This window comes from Phocoena sinus, chromosome 16 (assembly GCF_008692025.1).
Source record: "Phocoena sinus isolate mPhoSin1 chromosome 16, mPhoSin1.pri, whole genome shotgun sequence".
Taxonomy (NCBI): domain Eukaryota; kingdom Metazoa; phylum Chordata; class Mammalia; order Artiodactyla; family Phocoenidae; genus Phocoena; species Phocoena sinus.
Genome location: NC_045778.1, coordinates 13,509,210 through 13,527,815, shown reverse-complemented (window position 1 = coordinate 13,527,815; position 18,606 = coordinate 13,509,210). Strand labels below are relative to the sequence as shown.

General features: G+C 43.0%; 1 protein-coding gene across 1 annotated transcript in view; it reads left to right on the top strand.

Annotated features, from left to right (window-relative positions):
- Positions 1 to 1,968: 1,968 nt before the first annotated feature.
- The window catches only part of ANK3 (ankyrin 3), a 330,729-nt gene continuing 314,091 nt past the window's right edge, over positions 1,969 to 18,606 (top strand). Inside the window, exon 1 of the mRNA XM_032607988.1 lies at positions 1,969 to 2,082. Within this exon, the coding sequence (XP_032463879.1) occupies positions 1,969 to 2,082 (114 nt within the window). The remainder of the gene's footprint in view (positions 2,083 to 18,606) is intronic.

Below are 18,606 nucleotides of genomic sequence, written 5' to 3'. Positions count from 1 at the left end.
ACAAGTCCAGAATGATTTCTATCAGGAGAAAGCATACAAAAGTTTTACTTTTTATTCTTTTCTCCGCCTCGCCTATTGCTATTACAATAAAAATTCTTCTGACAAAAAACACACTTATTTTTTATTATGAAGATCCAAATAGAGTTTATCACTTTTGGATCTGAGTCACATTTCGTCCCCCACCTTCCTCCCCCTCCCCCTTTTGTCAGATGTTGGGTTTGTAGGCAGTGGAGGACCTTTCCAGAATTCTTCCCTCATGTAGATAGTTTCTGTGGGAAGGCAAGCGCATGAGTGTCAGTGCACGCAGTAGGCCCTCGGGAATGTTGGACCAGAGTGGTTTTCATGTGGTTTGCAGTGAGGCCCGAGAGGAGCATGCAGTCCCCTGGTAGTGGAAGGTCATGGCCGTGGTCCTCCTTTCCCTTCCATTTTCTGTCACTGCCCAGCGGAAAGTAAGACCCCCTGCAAGGGAGGAAGGAGGAAGGTCCTTGATCTCCAAATCAGACATACAGTGAGTAGTCGTTGGCAGGAATTCACACTTGGGGCCCTTAATGAAGTAGGCGGGCAGCAGCTCCAGAGACCCCCAGCCACATCCTTGCACAACACCTCTGCGCTTGTGCTTCAGTCTCCACACCTTTTGACAGTCAGTCCTGCAAAGTCAAATGCACTGATCTCCAAAATCAAGGGCTTTGAGTGTTAGAAGCACACACACGAAATCTTTTCAATGAAGCATCATCTTTTTTCTTCCTGCTTACCTTCTGGGCGGATTTAGGTTTTCTCACCAGGACCCGAAAGGTTTTAGGTCCAGTCTGACATTTCAGCCATTTCTTGCTAAAGCTGCGTGGGTACCATGTGTGTGTGTGTGGGAATGGTTCCTGACTGAGTAAATTTCTTCCAGTGTGTGTGTCCATCCTAGCAGAAGATAGCCCAGCAGGCCTTGAGCACTGCTGCTACTTTATTTCACATCATGAATATTCAGAGGCTGCAGTCACTGAGGACTCAGGTGGCAAAAATAGTAAGGTGATGGAAGCACACCCTGACATGAACGCCAAGTCCACATTTCAGCGACTCAGAACCCCTGACTACAGCACAGATTTCCCATTCTCTGACCCTCGGACCTCAGGAGAGGAGGGTCCTGGGGACTCCTCTGAATCAGGCATCTGTTCCATACACCAACACGCTCACGGCTTGCTGTATGATGTGTTGTAATCAGCATGTTGTTTTTAAAAGACAACAGGCCCTTCTGTGCATCCTCCCCCATAAGATGCATTTAGGCTGGTAGTTGAGCATAAAGGACACCCTGTGGAGACGGGCAATGCATGCATTGTTTTCCCCATCATGCAGTCAGTATCACCATAGCAAAATCGAGTGTCTTGTGTAAAATCTTATTTTATATATTTTGTCACCATCAGCAGTTACACTAAAGTAGGAACTGCTCCATTCTATTATGGGTTAAATTCTGCTCTGTGCAGACCTAGTGGTGATGTATAAATTGCAGCCCTGTCTTTTTTTCGAAGGATTCTAAAATAGGTTTTCAGAATTAGTGCTGGATTTTTGCTCCTGCATGTGTGGTGACTCTTGATTTTTTCCTTTCGGAGAAGCCTCCTTTGCAGCATTCCCCCTTCCGAGGAATCACTTAGACACTTCCAGCTGGTGGCAGGGGATACAGCCATAATACAGCTTCCTCTGTCCCAGCTGTCTTTTTCACTACGCTAAATGCATTACGATGGCTGCACTCTCGTGTAAAGGTTCAGGTAGAGGGAGGTGTAGGATTAAGTCTGGAGACCGCCGTTGGGGTTTTTAAGGCTTCAGCTTCCCCAGCATCTTGGCATTTTGAATGTCTTCCTGCTTCGGGTCCAAGGTTTCTCTCCACTGATTGAAATGCTGCTGGAAGGCTGATTAAAGGTGCCTGAAGATATCACCTTCTACCAGGAAGCCCTGCGTGCTTGAGAGGATCTTTTTCAATGCATTATGGCTCATGCAGCCTCACAATTAAAGAAAAACAGGGATTTAGAAATCAATGCTGAAGAAGAGACTGAGAAAAAAAGGAAACACCGCAAACGGTCCCGGGATCGGAAGAAAAAGGTAGCTATGTATGCCAGCGCCTAGATCTTGCCTGGATCCTTTTTGTTTTAATCTCCTCTTGGCGTCCGTTAGAAGCATTCAGGGCTATTTTTACATGCTGTGTGGAGTGTAAATTGGGTGTGTAAGTCGGGGACAGACGATAGAAACCCTATGGTGGACAACCGGTGTAGGGTGGGCAAGACAAGGGAAGATTTTATCCTGTGTGGGGATGATTGCAGTGCTCATGCGGAAGCCTTGCACTTTACATAGGCACGGGCACGCTTCCATGACACAGAAAGGAGTTGCAAGGGAGTTAAAAGGAGTTTCTTTCCAGCCTGGTCAAGGTGAAATGCACTGCGGTGGCTTAGGATTGAGGGAGAGGCTGGAGAACCAGCCTTTTTACTTCTTACAGTTCTGTCTCGTGGAAAAGGAGCTTTTGTGCTAGAACTGTGTCACATGTGTGCATTTCTCAGGCAGATCTGTGACCTTAAAGATGTAGCAGAAAAGTCACTTCCCGCTTTGTTTTTGTTTTTGTTTTTTTTTGGTTGGTTTGTTTGTTTCTTCTCTCCTTCTGCCTCTCGTTTCTATAAGGTACTTTTAGGTAGGTTGTGCAATGGACATAAACTGCTGGAAATAACTTTCTTTTGTTAAGTGCAGCTAAAACCAGAGAGGCTGGTCTTTCTGTGCTGGCTGAGAGTGATTATCCTGAATGCAGGAATTCCCGTGACAGGGCAGGGACTTGCAGCCTTCAACACTGATTGCTTTAGATCAAAGCATGGGCATCGATCCTCCTCTACTGATGTTCCAACGCAAGGGAGCAAATAGGAGGACTATTCTAGGTCAGTTGTGTTTTATTACAGCCTGGGAGTACTTACTGTTTGGTGGCTGTGCCCTTAAATATGACTCCTAGAAAGCGACCGGGGGGAGTGAGGCCCCAAAGCACTTGTCTTCCTTGACAATTAATAAAAATTGACTAAAACTCTGTGACCTGAATAGGTCATAAAGCATTCTTATGTCTCTTTGTGAGAGTTCCCAAAGGAAAGATCATCTTCATTTGCTTTGAGCAGTGATGCCTGTGCTTTGCAAATGACATGCAGATTTCATCCACCACATGCCCCTTTTCTCAGGAGGGAGCATGAATATTTTCGGTGCCTTTGCCATTTTCTTCCAAGTGTGGATCTACCCTCTGCCTTTTGTTACCTGGCAGACTTTCTGAGACTGAGTTTGGAGGGCTGCAGTGGTTTTGCTGCAAGATGTTAAATATAGATGGTTCCTGCTTCGGGATTCTTGTAGATAAACTTCCTGAACGTATTTTCATGGAAGTACAAGCTTAGGTGAGGAAATTCTCCACAAGTGTCTATCAAAGCCTCGCACAGCAGAGCTGTTGTGAGATCGCCATGGTTTGCTAGGTTCTGGTCTAATTTTACTGAAGTTAGGTTTGTCTGTGGGTCGGTCACTGTAGTTCTGACCCCTCTCTGCACATCTCCCCCCCACCCCAACTCCATGGTAAGCTAGCTTCTGAGAAACACGAGGCCAGGAACATACATCTGTATAAAGATATAGTTTCATCGTTGATGTCGATACTGTACTTAAGAGTTATTAGCCAAGCCAGGCTTATGGATAGCAGTTTCCTGTGGAAGCAATGCCAGGTCCGTTGCTTGTGCCTGGTCCCCTAATTTGACTTAGAAGCAAAAGAGGGAAGGGGTGAGGCAAAGGGAGTTTCTGGGGTCACTGAGCTGAAGCAAATGCTTTGTGGACCAAAATGCTTTGTTATGAGTACAACAGAGTCTGTCCAATGTAAATCTCTTAGCAACCAGAAGGGAGCATGGAGAAATATCAATATCTCTATTGTCAACGTGCAGGCGGATTTAAATGTTTTGTTCTCGGGGCACTCACAGAGGAGATCCAGAAAGGGGCTGGTGGATAACACTTTCATTGCTGTTGCGCTTGTTAATTCATAACACAATATAGTGTGTGTATATTCCCTATCAAAGGTACCTGTATTACAGAAGATTTAATTCATAGTCAAATGATCGCATGGACTGCTTCTAATTTGCAAAGTTAAGATTAAACGGCTTTGAAGACACAATCTAGATCTCCTTCCGTGACACAGCATATGTAACACTTACTCTCTCCAGAGTGAATTGTTTCAACTTTGAGTTTCTTTTTCCTACCTTTTCCTAAAATCCTAATTCAGGCTTCTGGGCTACTTTGTTGCATGTTGTCAGCCCCATGTCAATTGGAAAAGCTGCTTTTAAATACGTTGTGGGTTGCTATGGGAATCACTGCTCTTCCTCATATGCAGAAATATCCTCTAGGATCTTTTAATTACCTAAGGGAAGAGTGAGCGCTCTCATAGAATCACCAAACACAGAAGAAAAACTTAAGAGTATCTAGTTTATAAAATAAGGAATTGGACTCATGGTACCCCTGCAGTTCAGGTTTGAGCAAGCCGAAGGCGAACCTTTCTTGATTATATCTCTGTGACACAGAATCCTACAGTACGGGACGCTACTAAGCGTTATAATCAAATCATAATACACGTGTCAAATGAACATAGGATTCAGGTTTCATCAGTGTTTTTAAACCCAGTGAGTTGCACATTTGGATATTTTGAATATTGAGAACCATGAATAAGTGATTAGCTGTCAAAAAGTAGGAAACTTCTAGGAATTTATAATTGGTTGAATTTTAATAATGATATATTTTCTTCTTGGCATCACAACTTTCGTGTCAAGAAAAAGAAAATCTTCCTGTTTGTTGAAAGGATGAACCCTTAATCATTTATCATCAAGTTTTCTGACTTTAAGCAGAAGAAAAAAGTTTCAATGCGTATCTAGTGTAAAAGTTCCTTACCCACACTTCCCACTGCCCTTCCCTGATATATGTTCCCCTTCATCCTCCTTCTCTCCTGAGGGACTTAGTTTGGCAGCAAGTGGGAGGCATGACAAAGGTAGACAGCACCTTTGGGCGGGTCCGTATTGGATCTATGCCCTCACTAAGCAACTTGCAGGGAGGAACTCTGTATCTCCTGCACCCAGCAGGTCCCTGGCGCACAGGTAGTGGTCAGTAGAGGGTCCAAGCCACCATGAACCCACAAGGGTTAGACTCACAAACGCTCTTCAGCCCCATACTTTCCTTGTTGCTTTTGGCTTCTGGTGCCATATTACCTACATGGTTTGCCCTCTCTCCACATGAGCTATAACATACATTTCAATATTGAGGAGTATGAGGAGAATCGACCTTTATTTATTCAGTATTTTTTATGTAGGCTTGTATGTACTTAATACATCCCGTCAAAAAAAAAAAAAAAAAAGCAACAACTTTGAGGTGACCAATGAAAATTTATACTAAAAAAAAGAAACATTTATGGAATTCCCTTCTCTCTCTGTATGACTGACACAGGAATATACCAGGATAAAGTAGCAGTTAATTGTATGATTAATATCCTTTCTGATATTGGTGTCAGACTCATACAGCTGTTCAGGGGCAACGCAGGAGTGACTATTTCACGGCTTCATTTCTGCATTCGTGCATTCATTCAGTAAATATTTATTGAGTGATTTCTGGCATCAGGCGTTGCGTTCCCCATTGGAGACAAAGCTAAACAAGGCAGAGTGGCAACGGTATGTAGCTCCCTGCAGAGCGGGGAGGAAGAGAAGAGCACCGTGAGATACCCTACAGACAAGGAGCCACAGTAAGACCCCCCGTTCAACTCGAATGGGCTCACAGAAGGTTCTCAGCATAGCTGAACCTTGGAGGAGGAGTGAGCGAGATAGACAAGCAGAAGGACAGGAATCCCAGGCCCGCAGCTGTTCAAGTATGAGAGAACATTCAGGTGTGTGAGAAACAAACGGTATTTTGGAGAAAAGGGGACATGAGTATATGGTAGGAAAAATGGCTGGAAAAGTAGTCAGGGGCCAGATCAGGAAAGTCTTTGTTTGCCATCTTACGGGATTGGAAATTAACCTGCTCAAAGGAGAGACGGACTTAAATCACCTTTGGTGGTGATGGTAGGGAGAGGAGACCGAAGAATTTTCTGAGTTTAGAACCATCCCTCAAGCGTCAGTGCTGTAGACAGCAGCTGGGAAAGCCGTCAGGAAGTACCGACGGTGATGCAGGCATGAGAGATGCTGAGGGTCTGAACCAGGGCAGAGATGATGCCAATGGAGAAGCGGGTGTTGCATACGAGAGATATTTAGAGGAAGACTCAGTAGAACTTGGCAGTGGATTGTGTGTAGGATGTGAGAGGGAGAGATCGGATTCTAGGGTAACTGCCAAGTTTCTGGCTTGAAGCGGAAGATGAAGAATTAAATTTCCCAGATTCATTTCTTTTCTCCCAGGACATTTCTTGACCTCTTAAAAAATGCACCGGGTAGGGTGTTATTAAATTGCTTTTTTAGGTGGAGGCTCATTTAATCTTCACAACAACCCTGCGAAGAAAGTATTTCTATTATCCCCATTTTACAGATGAGAAAACTGAGGCATGAGCCTTTAAGCTGTTCCCTCAAAGTCTCCACACTAATTCATGACAGAGCTGAGATTGCAATTTCGGTAGCCTAACTCTCCAGCTTGTGTTCTTAACTACTACACTATACAGTGTATGTAGTTAATATTTCACAGCTACACATCAAAGTGGGCTCGAGTCAGAGAATCTTCTAAAAGATAAGCTATTTTCTAAACATCTGGAACCTTGAATAACAGGCTTTATATCTCTAAGTAATCCAGTATCATAGTGAACCTCTTTTTCTTACCCTCTGAAATAGATTTTAATGTTCTACCTCAGGAATTTCTTTTTTTTTTAATTTTGAAAAATAAAGTGAAAAATTACCAACACCAGGATATCAAATCCTCAAAGACATGTTGCTGTAAAAACATAACAGTGTCTCAGGTGCTTGCTGTATACCAGGCAGTGTGCAGAGTGAGTCCCATGGATTATCCAGTTTTTTCCTCACAATTTTTCTGTGAGGCAGGTATTATTTTCATCCCCATTTTTCATAGCTAAAACCACGGCTTAAAGAGACTAAGTAACTTGCCTGAGGTCATCTGGCTAGTAACTGGAGGGCCTAGACTTAAACTTGGGTCATAGGACTTTGGAATCTGTCAGTCTGGGCTTATTGTAATGAAACTCTCTCAGTCTCTTTAAGAGTTAAAGCCACTGAAGGATTTGAGAACAGATTTCGGGAGACCGGAACTACTGAGTGTGATCTCTTGCCACAGAAGCTTGGTGCTTCCTGACATTTTACAGGCTCTCCCATGCCTGGTTACCTAGGTACCTGTGGCACCCATGATGTGAGATGCCACGCGAGGTGAGGCATTTACTGCAGCACCTGGACTTTGGGGAAGAGGATTGTATGGACCTTTTTGGGACAAAGGGAACCTAGTCTGTTTCCTGCTTTGCTGAGTCCATAGACTCCAGATATCTAGGGAGCCCGGTTTCTCTCTCAACACACTTGACACTCTGCGCTGTAATTATGTGTTTACATGTGTGTCCTACCCAGGAAACTACGAGCTCCTTGAGGGCAGAGGTGGTATCGTACTCACCTACTGCCAGACTGAGGCTTGCAGAGCAGGTGGTTCAGTGAGAGGGTGGGGGGAAGGGAAGGGAGGGAGGGAGAAAGGTGGCTGGGTGGCTGGCAGGACGGATGGGTGGATGAGAGGCGGTATCATGCTTCGGAACATGGACCGTAGGGTCAGACTGAGTTCAGGTGCTGGTGCTATCACTTAGCTGCTGTGTTCTTGGGGGATTTATTTAACCTTTCGATGCCTTAGTCTCTTCACCTGCAAAATGAAAACAATAATAGTATGTACTTAGCCACAGGGTTGTAATAAGATGTCAGTGAATTAGTATTGGAACAGCGCTTGGCACAAAGTAAGAGTCACAGAGTGGTAGTTGTTGTGTCTGTTCATAATGAACAGACACATAAACAGAAGAATGAATGGACTGTTTCCAACCTGAGGCTTCAAGAAGGATTGTGCCAACAAGTCAGCTCACTGAAGCGGGGCAGGTAAGCTCCCTATAGGAGCACATCGGGCTGCTGCTGCCCTGTCTTCACTCTTCCCCATTTGGAAAGGGATGGGTGGAAGAAGGCTTAGCTCTCTCGTAGGCAAGGCTGTAAACCTTTGTCCTTTGGTGTGCCAGAGATTTAGGCGTCGGGAGGCGGTGCAATAAGACGTCAGCCGACTGGTTCTCTGTACTCTGTTACCATCACGGTACAATTTTTTTCCTCAGTAAAGTCATCTGTTCGTTAAAAAAAAAAAACTTAATGCTATTAGATTAGAGCCAAAATAACTCGTACCTTTATGCTGAACATAGATCAGGAATGATTTTATAGCAGTGTATCATAATGTGATTAATTATGGCTTCGAAATGATTGCTTATAACCTAGTACTACAAAATAAATGTATATAATACTCCTCCCCAGTAAAGCCCAAGACTTAAGACACTGGCTTGCTCTTGATCGATTACCTTTATAACCAGTACAGGATCACGTTAGGGATAAATTCTGCATTTATTAATGTCCAAATATGTTATTTTAAAGTTCTTTCTGTTAGTTTTGTCGCCGACATACTGCAGCGATTGAACTGTTCCTTCCTCACTCTCCAGGCCCTTGACCTTTTCTGTCTTTTAATTTTCCTTTGGCATGATGGTATATTATTGTGTGTGTGTGTTTTATTGAATTTCAATATGGAAATTTCAATATGGAAATACCTTTTCATAGGTATGCTTGAGGAAAATGAGGATTTGGCAGTGTTTTAAGTTCTTTACAGTTATAAGAAAAGTTTGCATCAATCATTATCACATTTTACCTGCATCTGTTCATTTAATACAAATGTATTGTGCACCTCCATTGTGCCTGTCCCTGTACGGGGAACTGGTAAGATAAAGGATGGAAGCTGTAGGTCCATCTGCTTGCTCTCTTTGGGATTCTGCTTGTATTACTCTACACAGGTCGGGGTGAAGGACTGAAGTAGAAAATGAGTATTTTTTAGTGGGCCTCCAATGTGCTGAGTGCCTCTTGCATTCCTCATCTTATCTGAATTTATGTCAACGCTATTCCATAATGTCATCCACATGTACAGAGGTATTAGCCTAAGCTCAAGTTTGTTATGTAACTTGCCTCAGTTACAGAAATAGCTGGGCTTAAGGCCAGGGTCTCTGTGGTTGTAAGTCCCTTGCTTGGGCCATCAGAACCTCTACAGAAGAGATTACTTTAAGGGAGGTTCTTATTAATAGACATCTATGGTGAATTCTTATGTCAAGAGAAGAGTCATCACCTTTGAAATGTTAAAAGTTATTTAGTAAAAAAAAAAAAAAAAAAAAAAAAAAAGTTATTTAGTAATTGGGAGTTTTATAAATTAATCATTTAAATTTAACTGCAAAGTCTAAATCTTGTGTAAACCATTACACTTAAGTTAGTGTAATTCTACATTTAAAAGAATTTTTAAGGGAAATTCAGTCACTGGAAATAAAAAGAATCATTAGCTTATACCTATTGACTAATATATAGGTTAAATATTGAAAGAGAATGTCTAAATACAATGTTACACTGTCAGTTACGTAATCCAAACTTTATTCTAGAGATATTTCTATAGAAAGGTAACATTTGGAAACAAGCAGTCTGCTCTAATTTTACCCAAATTGTTGTTTCTAGTTTGTACAAATGAAAAGCAGAAGAGTTGAAAGCAAAGCAATGGAAATCAAGCTTGAATCTTTTACATGTAAATCACATTTTTCTGGCACTTATCCCATTCACTCAAGATTATGCTTTCCTGGACCCAAAGTGGTGTCATGAGCTAGAAAAGTCCATCATTGCCAAATATAGGAGCTGCCTATAAAATGTGTAGATTTCAATTTAGATTTAGTTGGTTCCAGTGAATTATTTCTCAGTCTTAGGTGGCCTTCCACTAATGAGGATCATATCGCCAGTTCCGTTTGAATTTAGATGAAGCCCATGAGAATGGGTAGAGACTAATGTTCATATCTGCCAGCTCTGGGGCTTGCCTTTAGGCAGAACAAAAGGCAACTCGCACCATCACCATATGAGAAGGATATGCGGATTGCGTGGAAAAGGACTGGGAGAGAGGGGTTGGCTAGAGAGGGTTGGATGGAAAGAAGCCCAAGATTTTCTAGTGACTGGAAGTCAGTGACGTGGAAACATTTATAATTTACATGTAGATGCCCAAGACCCTTGTGATGTTAATATAAACAGCATTCTTTTATCCTAATGAAAGATAATTTTGTAAGAACCCTAGACAGTGGAAGAGGTAAATGGTCAATTTTGTTTAGTAGAGGATTAAAAACAAAGTAGGCAAGCAATAAGGAGAAAGATGTGGGGAGAGAGCTAAGTACTACAGTTCATGGTTCTGGAAAGAATGCGCTTTGGGGCTAGATGTGAGTTCACATGGCAGCCGCTTCTGATTAGCTGTGTGGCCTTAAACTAAATTTCTTTGGGCTTCAGTTTCTACCTTGGTCAAATGGGGCTATTAATCCTTTACTTGCATACATATCATTAAGAGTAGAAATACCGTAAAGGCGTTTTACCAAGTTCCTGGCATAAAGGGAGCCCTTACAAGGTCTCCTAGCTTCCCTTATAGTGTGGGCTCTCAAATGTAATCAAGTGACTGTAGCCAAGAAGGGGGCAGAGGAACTGAGAAAAAAAAAGGGGGGGGGGAATGTTTTGAAGAAGCTTTACACCCAGGAAGTACTCAAATTACTTGATGAATGAAATTTTACTCATAGACTTGTATCCTCAAACAGTCATTTGAGTCCTGCAGTTCAGCTCTTTGCAAACTTTTCTGTAGCCCTCAGGGAGTTGACATCTGTCATTTTGAGAAAGCCTCCCAAAGACTCATATGTTAAATACATTTTCCATTCATTAACACTATTATTAATTGGCTTCTCTCAGTAGTTAAATGATAGCCTAGGTAGATATTAAAGAAAGCTTAAGAACCATATGTACAGATAGAGGTATCAGATAATTCTTTTAGCAAATGAACTTTATTTTGCAGATTTGGGCATGAAGGTTGAAATACTTATAGAGGGAAAGTACTTAATTGGGCTGAATGAAACAATCTTCACTGGAGAGTTTATACATTATAACTAATGAGAAGAAACAAAACGTTACCTGTACAATATGTCTGTAAGATACATATACTGTATTTCATTACCAAGTAAATTATCACCCCTTCTAGGGAGCACGGCCATTAAAGAGAGTTGCAGGGTAGTTGGGGACCGAAGGAAGAGTGGATAATCTGGCCAGTATAAAGTCATCACCTTTTATACCTGGTTTCAGAACCCAAAGTGGCCTGTGGACCGTCTTCCTTTTCCAGCACATTCTCTTCTCGCTGCTTTCTCACACTGCCACCGGGAAGGGCCTCTACCATTTTCAGTCAGACACAGCATGTTACCCTGCCTTGGACCAGATTGGCCCAGTTCAGTATCTGCCACAAAGAATTACCTGTGTGTTTAAACTCTCTCCTTCATCCTAAACCAAATAGAAAAACCGAACCTGAAACCTGGACTTCTCTCCTAAGACATTTTTATTAAAGACTCTATGTGATTTTTTTTCACTTTTTGAAGAGGACTGTACAGTGAGATACTGAACAGCAAAAGTATATGGAATATAATTTACCCTTTCATTTATCGAGCTATAATTCATTGAGGAACTACCATGGGCCGGGCAGTCTATCAAGTGCTTTGAGTATCGTATTGAATCCTCATGCATGGGTGGTATTATCCTCATTCTCTGTATTAGGGGACTTACACTCTGAAAGTTTCAGCAAGCCCAGGCTTGCACAACTGGCAAGTATAAAGCTCGAGTTCAGACCCAGATCAGCCCGATCATAATTTTCCCGGAATACTGAAATCAGTCTTTCCTGGACTATGGGATGCCTTGCTGGGGTTTCTGCTCCCTAGAAAATTCCTAATAGGATGCCTCTTGTGATTTATCTCTTCCCCCACCAAAAGAAAAATACAAAATGGGGCATGGAGCATGGGAGGCTGGTAATATGGAAGGCGCTAAATCAATTTACATAACTTCAAGCCACTTTCACTTCACACATTTACTTGAACTGCATCCTACCTTAACAAAATCATAATCGTGCTAATGGTACAATAAAGTAATGTAAATATAATTAATTCCCAAATGTTGGTATTTTCCAAGATAAGCGGTGAAATCATTTTGTGTTGGCTGATTTCTTGGGTTTTGAAATGAGTATATTCCCACGTGTTTGCCGATGCCCTCCATCTCATGCTTATCATTTTTTTAATAAGAAAACTGTGGAAGAAGCTGGCTTTAAATAACCCACTCAGGGCCTCAAAACAGATGAAATTTCAGAGATTAAAAATTAAAATACGGTTTGTAGGATGGTAAGAAATTAACACCAACATCAAAAATCTACTTCAGCCGATGACATAGACAAAATGTTAGAATTTGAGTCACCATTGCTTTGCCAGATTCTTTTGTCATCGTCAGGAGAGGAAAGATCTCTTAGGCCTTATGAAGTGATAACTCCTTTTTGTCCTGGACAATAAGAACAATGGGTAAAAAACTTGAATTTGGGGAGGGGAGTTGGTAAAAATCGGAGTGTCCAAAAATTGTATTAGTTAGAATAGATGATTTTAGGCTTTACTAGCGAGCCGCAGAGTGAATCAACAGGAAACTCACTAGCAAAAGTTAGGTTCCAACAAGGTCCTGAGGTATAGCACAGGGAACTCTGCTCAGTGTTTTGTGGCAGCCTGGATGGGAGGGGAGTCTGGGGGAGAATGGATACATGCATATGTATGGCTGAGTCACTTTGCTGTGTGTCTGACACTATCACAACATCGTTAATCGGCCATGCTCCCATATAAAATAAAAAGTTAGGTGCCATTTACAGTAAAATAATTGGTAGGTGCCAAAGGCTGTTATCTCTGTTAATACTTACATGAACCCCCTGAGTTAGGTGGCTTTATTCTCGTTTTGCAGATCAAGAGAATGAGGCTCAGACATTGAATTTATAAGCAACAGAGAGCAAAAAGGAGAGGCAGAACTTGAACCATGGCTGTCAGACTCGAAGGCCGTCCCCCACCCCTATTTCACTGTTCTGCCTACAGATTACTCACCAGTCATACAATCTTCTCGCATTTGGAGACGTCTTTTACTTTCATTTTTCGTTATTTTACTTTCTAATCAGTTTCTAAATCATTTTTATGCCTCCCTGTCGCCAATGTTATCATTCATTTGTTTTATGTGGTAAGTACTAGATAAGAAGTGCTTTTTAAATAATGACGCATGACTTAAGCTCTATGTTTTTACCTTCCAGTGTTACACGGGGACTTTAAGTATTATTGCAAAGCACAGCAATTTTGAATCAGGTACAAAAAGATCATAACTGACGTTCGCACCATGGATTTCCAATAGTCCAGGGAAGCAACATTTGTCCAAGCCATGACCTTGAACAATGCATTTTGTTTTCTATTAGTAAATCCTCAACATGTCCAGTCTCATAATTCCCGGCTACATTCCTGCTACCTGGCTGCTGAGAGGTGAAGGAGAGAGGATGTGCTGGAAGGTTCTGAGGTCACTGACCACTGCTCCCTCCCTCTCCTGTGAAGACCTGCTGTCCCTGTGTGCAGGCGGCTTGGTCACGGCCGCCTAATTCAGCAACATCATGAGTATATTTACTTAGCTCTGTCAACACTCAAAATATATTTGCCCGCCCTAAAGTAACAGGAGGATAACCATACTGATGTTTAAAAATGCTGAATGCAGGGCTTCTGTGGTGGCACAGTGGTTGAGGGTCCGCCTGCCGATGCGGAGGGCACGGGTTTGTGCCCCGGTCTGGGAAGATCCCACGTGCCGCGGAGTGGTTGGGCCCGTGAGCCATGGCCGCTGAGCCTGCGCGTCCGGAGCCTGTGCTCCGCAACAGGAGAGGCCACAGCAGTGAGAGGCCCGCGTACCGCAAAAAAAAAAAAAAAAAAAAAAATGCTGAATGCAGTTAATTTCTTCCCTTTGAAGAATGGCCATTGTTAACGATCCCCGCTCTACTAGGGCTCTTCGGCTGGCGTCGTTGTTTGCCATCTAAAAATAAATGGTTTCGTTATGCACATTGATTCCATCCACATTCATTCCAAATGGAATTAATGCATTAATACTGGTAATTCAGGCATGTGAAATGCACATATTCGCTTGTCTTCATTAGTGATCATCATCATCCTTCTCATTTCCAGTCTGTGATTCGTTTCAAAAGGTTTTGATTGTGCCTTGTCTTAGCTGAAATTGGATCTTTGAGGGTGACCATGAATACATTGAAAATAGGTATTTTCCCTGGTGACTGTGTTATGACCTGGTTAATGTGAGCCCTGGCGGAGATTCTCTGCAGACATTTGGTGTGGTTAACACAGCCGGGCTTTCTCTTGTTCCTCTGTGTGTGTGGGTCCAGATCCTGGTCTTTTTCCGAGCTTTCCATGGAGGAGCCTTGTCTTCACTGGCTGGTTGTCATTTGATTTTACATAACACGTTTTAGTGGATTTTCTGTGGGATAAGATTAAAATAATTATGTAGCCATCCATTTAGCATTTGATGATCTTTTATTTTCTGGTGGATTAGTTAGGATTTGGTTTGCAGTGTCAGGAAGGGAGAGTGTTCTTAGGTGCATTCGGCATTCTGGGCTTTGACCTGCTTTCCTAGAGCTTCATTTCAGCTTTAGTGGAACCTAAATTATTAATACGATCTGTGCTGTGTCTGCCTATAGTGCCTAATCCAGCCTCTTTTTTTTTTTTATTTTTTAAGTGCTGTTGGGGATCTCTGAAATCATAGGAAAACTGATTTTCTGTGGAAAGAGCGAATGGTCTGGTTGTGAGCTGTGGAGTCACACAGGCTTGGATTTGAATCTCACCACTGTCACTTCTTTGCTGAGTAGTCTCAAGGTGGTTACTTAACCTCTCTGAGCCTCCGTGCCCTCTTCCTTAATAACACCTAGTGCAAAGAGAGGTTATGAAGACAAAATTAAATTGATCGTGAAGTATCTGGTACAGAGCAGTGATTCAACGAATGTTAATTCCTCCCACTTCCCCACTCCTTTCCTCTTTCCCTGGTCCACTTGAAAGAAATGAGAGTCTTGTTCTAGCCTGAGCATATTTAGTGAGAGTTGTCAGTTAAAATGGGGAACTTAAGTTTGCTGAAGTTAATCATAAAGCAGGGGGTAAAAAGTAAAGAGTATATGTGTAGGGCTTCCCTGATGGCGCAGTGGTTGAGAGTCCGCCTGCCGATGCAGGGGACACGGGTTCGTGCCCCGGTCCGGGAGGATCCCACGTGCCGGGGAGCGGCTGGGCCCGTGAGCCATGGCCGCTGAGCCTGCGCATCCGGAGCCTGTGCTCCTCAACGGGAGAGGCCACAACAGTGAGAGGCCCACGTACCGCAGAAAAAAAAGAGTATATGTGTGTGTAGAGAAAAAATAGATATTTATATAAAATGTAATAATAATTTTATATTTACATCTATATTATATACTCTCTCTATACATATACATTATATATATATATATATATATATATTCATGCCATAGGTAGACAGATTCCACAGAGGACAGTTAAACCCGGAGCCAGATTTCATTAGTTTCCATTAGGAAGAAATGTGGTTTGCGGCTAGAGCATTGAAGGTGGTCACTGAAGGTGGTGTGGGACACTAGGGTCCTTGGGAGGTGCAGGGCTTTCCCAAGATCACTCAGCACGGGGCACCCAACATCCAACGCAGGTGTCTCCGTCTGCTTGGTGGACTTGCCAGGCTGAGTGAGAATCCAGTCCTTTTCCCTGGGTCGGCCTTCATGGGTTTACCTTTGCCTTCCCGTTAAAGGTCTCGCACTGGTAGCTGCTCCTTGGCTCCCGGAGTGAAATCCACCTGGAGGAAAGCAGCCAGCGCAAGTTCAGTTTTAGCGACTCTCCTCTAAGTGTGTCAGAGCCTGTCTCTGATACACGTTTCCCAGGGACAAAGAAAGAGACGTAGGCAAACCACGGACAGACAGGGTGTCTTGCTAAATATTACTGTCCAATCACAGAAGACTTGTTTGAGAGCCTTTGACGGTATTTAATGCCCGTTGTGCCACTTTTACCCCCTGCTGTATTACTTGTCATCTCCTAGGATGTTCTCTGAGTCCTTTTAGTTATTCTTACCGTGTAAATCATTGCTGTCCATTGTAAACACGACATTCCACACAGGGAGGCCAAGATCGCCCTGAGAGCATTACTGTGACCTTTTTGAAATATGTCTTCCCAGTCTTTTTCTATGCGTGGATATACTTAGTGTCTTCTTTCCTCTCTTTCCCTTTTCTTCCTTTCCTTCTCTTGCCCTTTTTCCCCAGAATTAATAGAAAGGAGGCAATAGCGGTATCTCCTATTCTGTGACCTCATTTTTTTCTCACTGAACAATACAATATAAACGTATGTTCATGTCAATAAAGATATTTCTGTAAGGCTTTCAGTGGATCTATACAGTATCCTACTTAATGGATGTACCACATTGTATCCAACTGATCCCTTTTTTTAATATATTGAGTTCGTTTCAATTTCTGTTATTATGAAACATGGCACAAAGGACGGTGCAGCTTCGTCTTTTCCTGAAACCAAAGTGTTCTCATTTTCAGCTCTTCTTATTTCTGGTGGTTCCTTAGCATCACATTCAGGGTCCTCCGTTCTCAAACCAGAGCCAGCGTCTGCAACGTCATTTTCCACGGATCCACTAGTTAAGCCTAGTTCTAGCTGGAATGACTCTCTTTCCCGCATCCCAGAGCATGTTCCTATTTCCCACCACGGATCTCCATGTCGCTCTACCTGCAATATCTCCTTCCCCCCCTTCCCCTTCCAAGTGCCAGGGCTCATCTCCAAACCCGCCTTCTTCCTGGGACACTGGTTCACCAGCTGGACTGTCTCTTTCCTCTTAACTATTACAACTCTTTGTACCTCTTAGGAAACTTAAGGTACTCTCCATGAAATTACATTCTTTTGTAAATGAATAGCTCTCCATGAAAAGTTACAAGTCTTGATTTTGAATCTTGGCAAGGCCCATAAGTTTGCAACTTCAGCTGCTTTTTCCTTGCATTTTATATTGAGGCCCGTGGCACAGTGCTATGGAGAGGCCTTCCCAGCTCCCAGCCTTCTCTCATGCCCCTGCTGGACTACAAATTCCTTGGATCCAGATCATTACTGATGGATAGCACGTCCTCCCCAGGCCCCCTTGGCCCTGTCCTGTTAAATGAATAAATGGCAGTGACCACACAGCTCTCTGCCCAGGGATCTGTGCCCTTCCTCCAGCCTTCAGTCGAAAGTTCTTAGGCCCATGGCTCTTAACTGGCCAGAGAAGAGGCCATGTCACATTTCACCTTGGGATAGTGTGACCAACCAGCCTGTTTTGTCCAGGACCGAGGGGTTCCCCAGCGTGTAGGACTTTCAGTGCTGAAATTGGGACAGCCCTGCCTGTCTCCCCAAGGGTGTATTAGAATTGATAGAACATGGCTGGGGAGGGGGTGGGGGTCTAATAGTAGAGCAAAGGGGGAGGTCCTCAGTGGCCCCTGTCTCTAAAACCCTCTCAGCCTTGCTTCCTCTGAGGGTCTTGCCTTCCATCTATAATTATGATGTCACTTTCTCCTCTGGAGTCACATTCCCATTTTTTAATTTCCAGTGTCTTCAGTGGGCATTATTTCTACCTGAATTTTCTACCATTTCCTGATTGTCTAAGCACAGTGGACCATTCCACATACTATGTATGCCAGAGCAAGTATAGGAAAGTACATAAAATTGAGCTTTGGGAAACAACTCGTGCTTTCATCATATAGCGTCTCATCTAGGACCCAATCGCTTGTGCTTGGCTTTTCTCCCTCTGCCTCTTTAACTCCCTGGATCGTGTATTGCACTCACCTTCTTGTTCTGAGCGTTCCCAACTCTGACTTGCCGAAGCTGTCTCCTCCCCCGCCCACCTGAGCCCAGGGAAGGACACCCCAACCTGCCAGCAGTCTCATCCCTGGAGAAGCCCTGGCCTGGTTGCCACTTTCCACCATGTAATGGGGCATTGACACAGACAGAAAGAACTTTACTACTTTTCAATTTAACTCCGGTTTAGAGTTTCACATCCTAGTCAGAGGGAAGCCACCATTGCTTTTTTAGGAAATGTTTAGATGGGGGCCGCTATGGATCGACGTAACTAAAATGTTACACGTGTAGGAGGCTCACACTGTACCGTGATTTACATGATTAAGATAACACACGTGATTGTTTACAACAAGTTGAAGTACTGAGTTTAAAAATTCATTTATCATGCCTCCATTTTCATACCAACCCCTCAAATCATATATAATGGATTAGAAGTGACTCTTTTGGACTGTAGATTAAAATATATGATTCAATTACTTCACTTCATTAGAAGGAGTGAATGACCGATTTCATTTCAATTCAATGAAGAGCTACTGTGGAAATCTACATTTGAACCTATAGGACTTACGTCAAGGGCACATGCATGGGTTTTGAAGGGTGCAGTAGTATGCAAAGTCCCCGCAGAGTGTCTAGAGCTG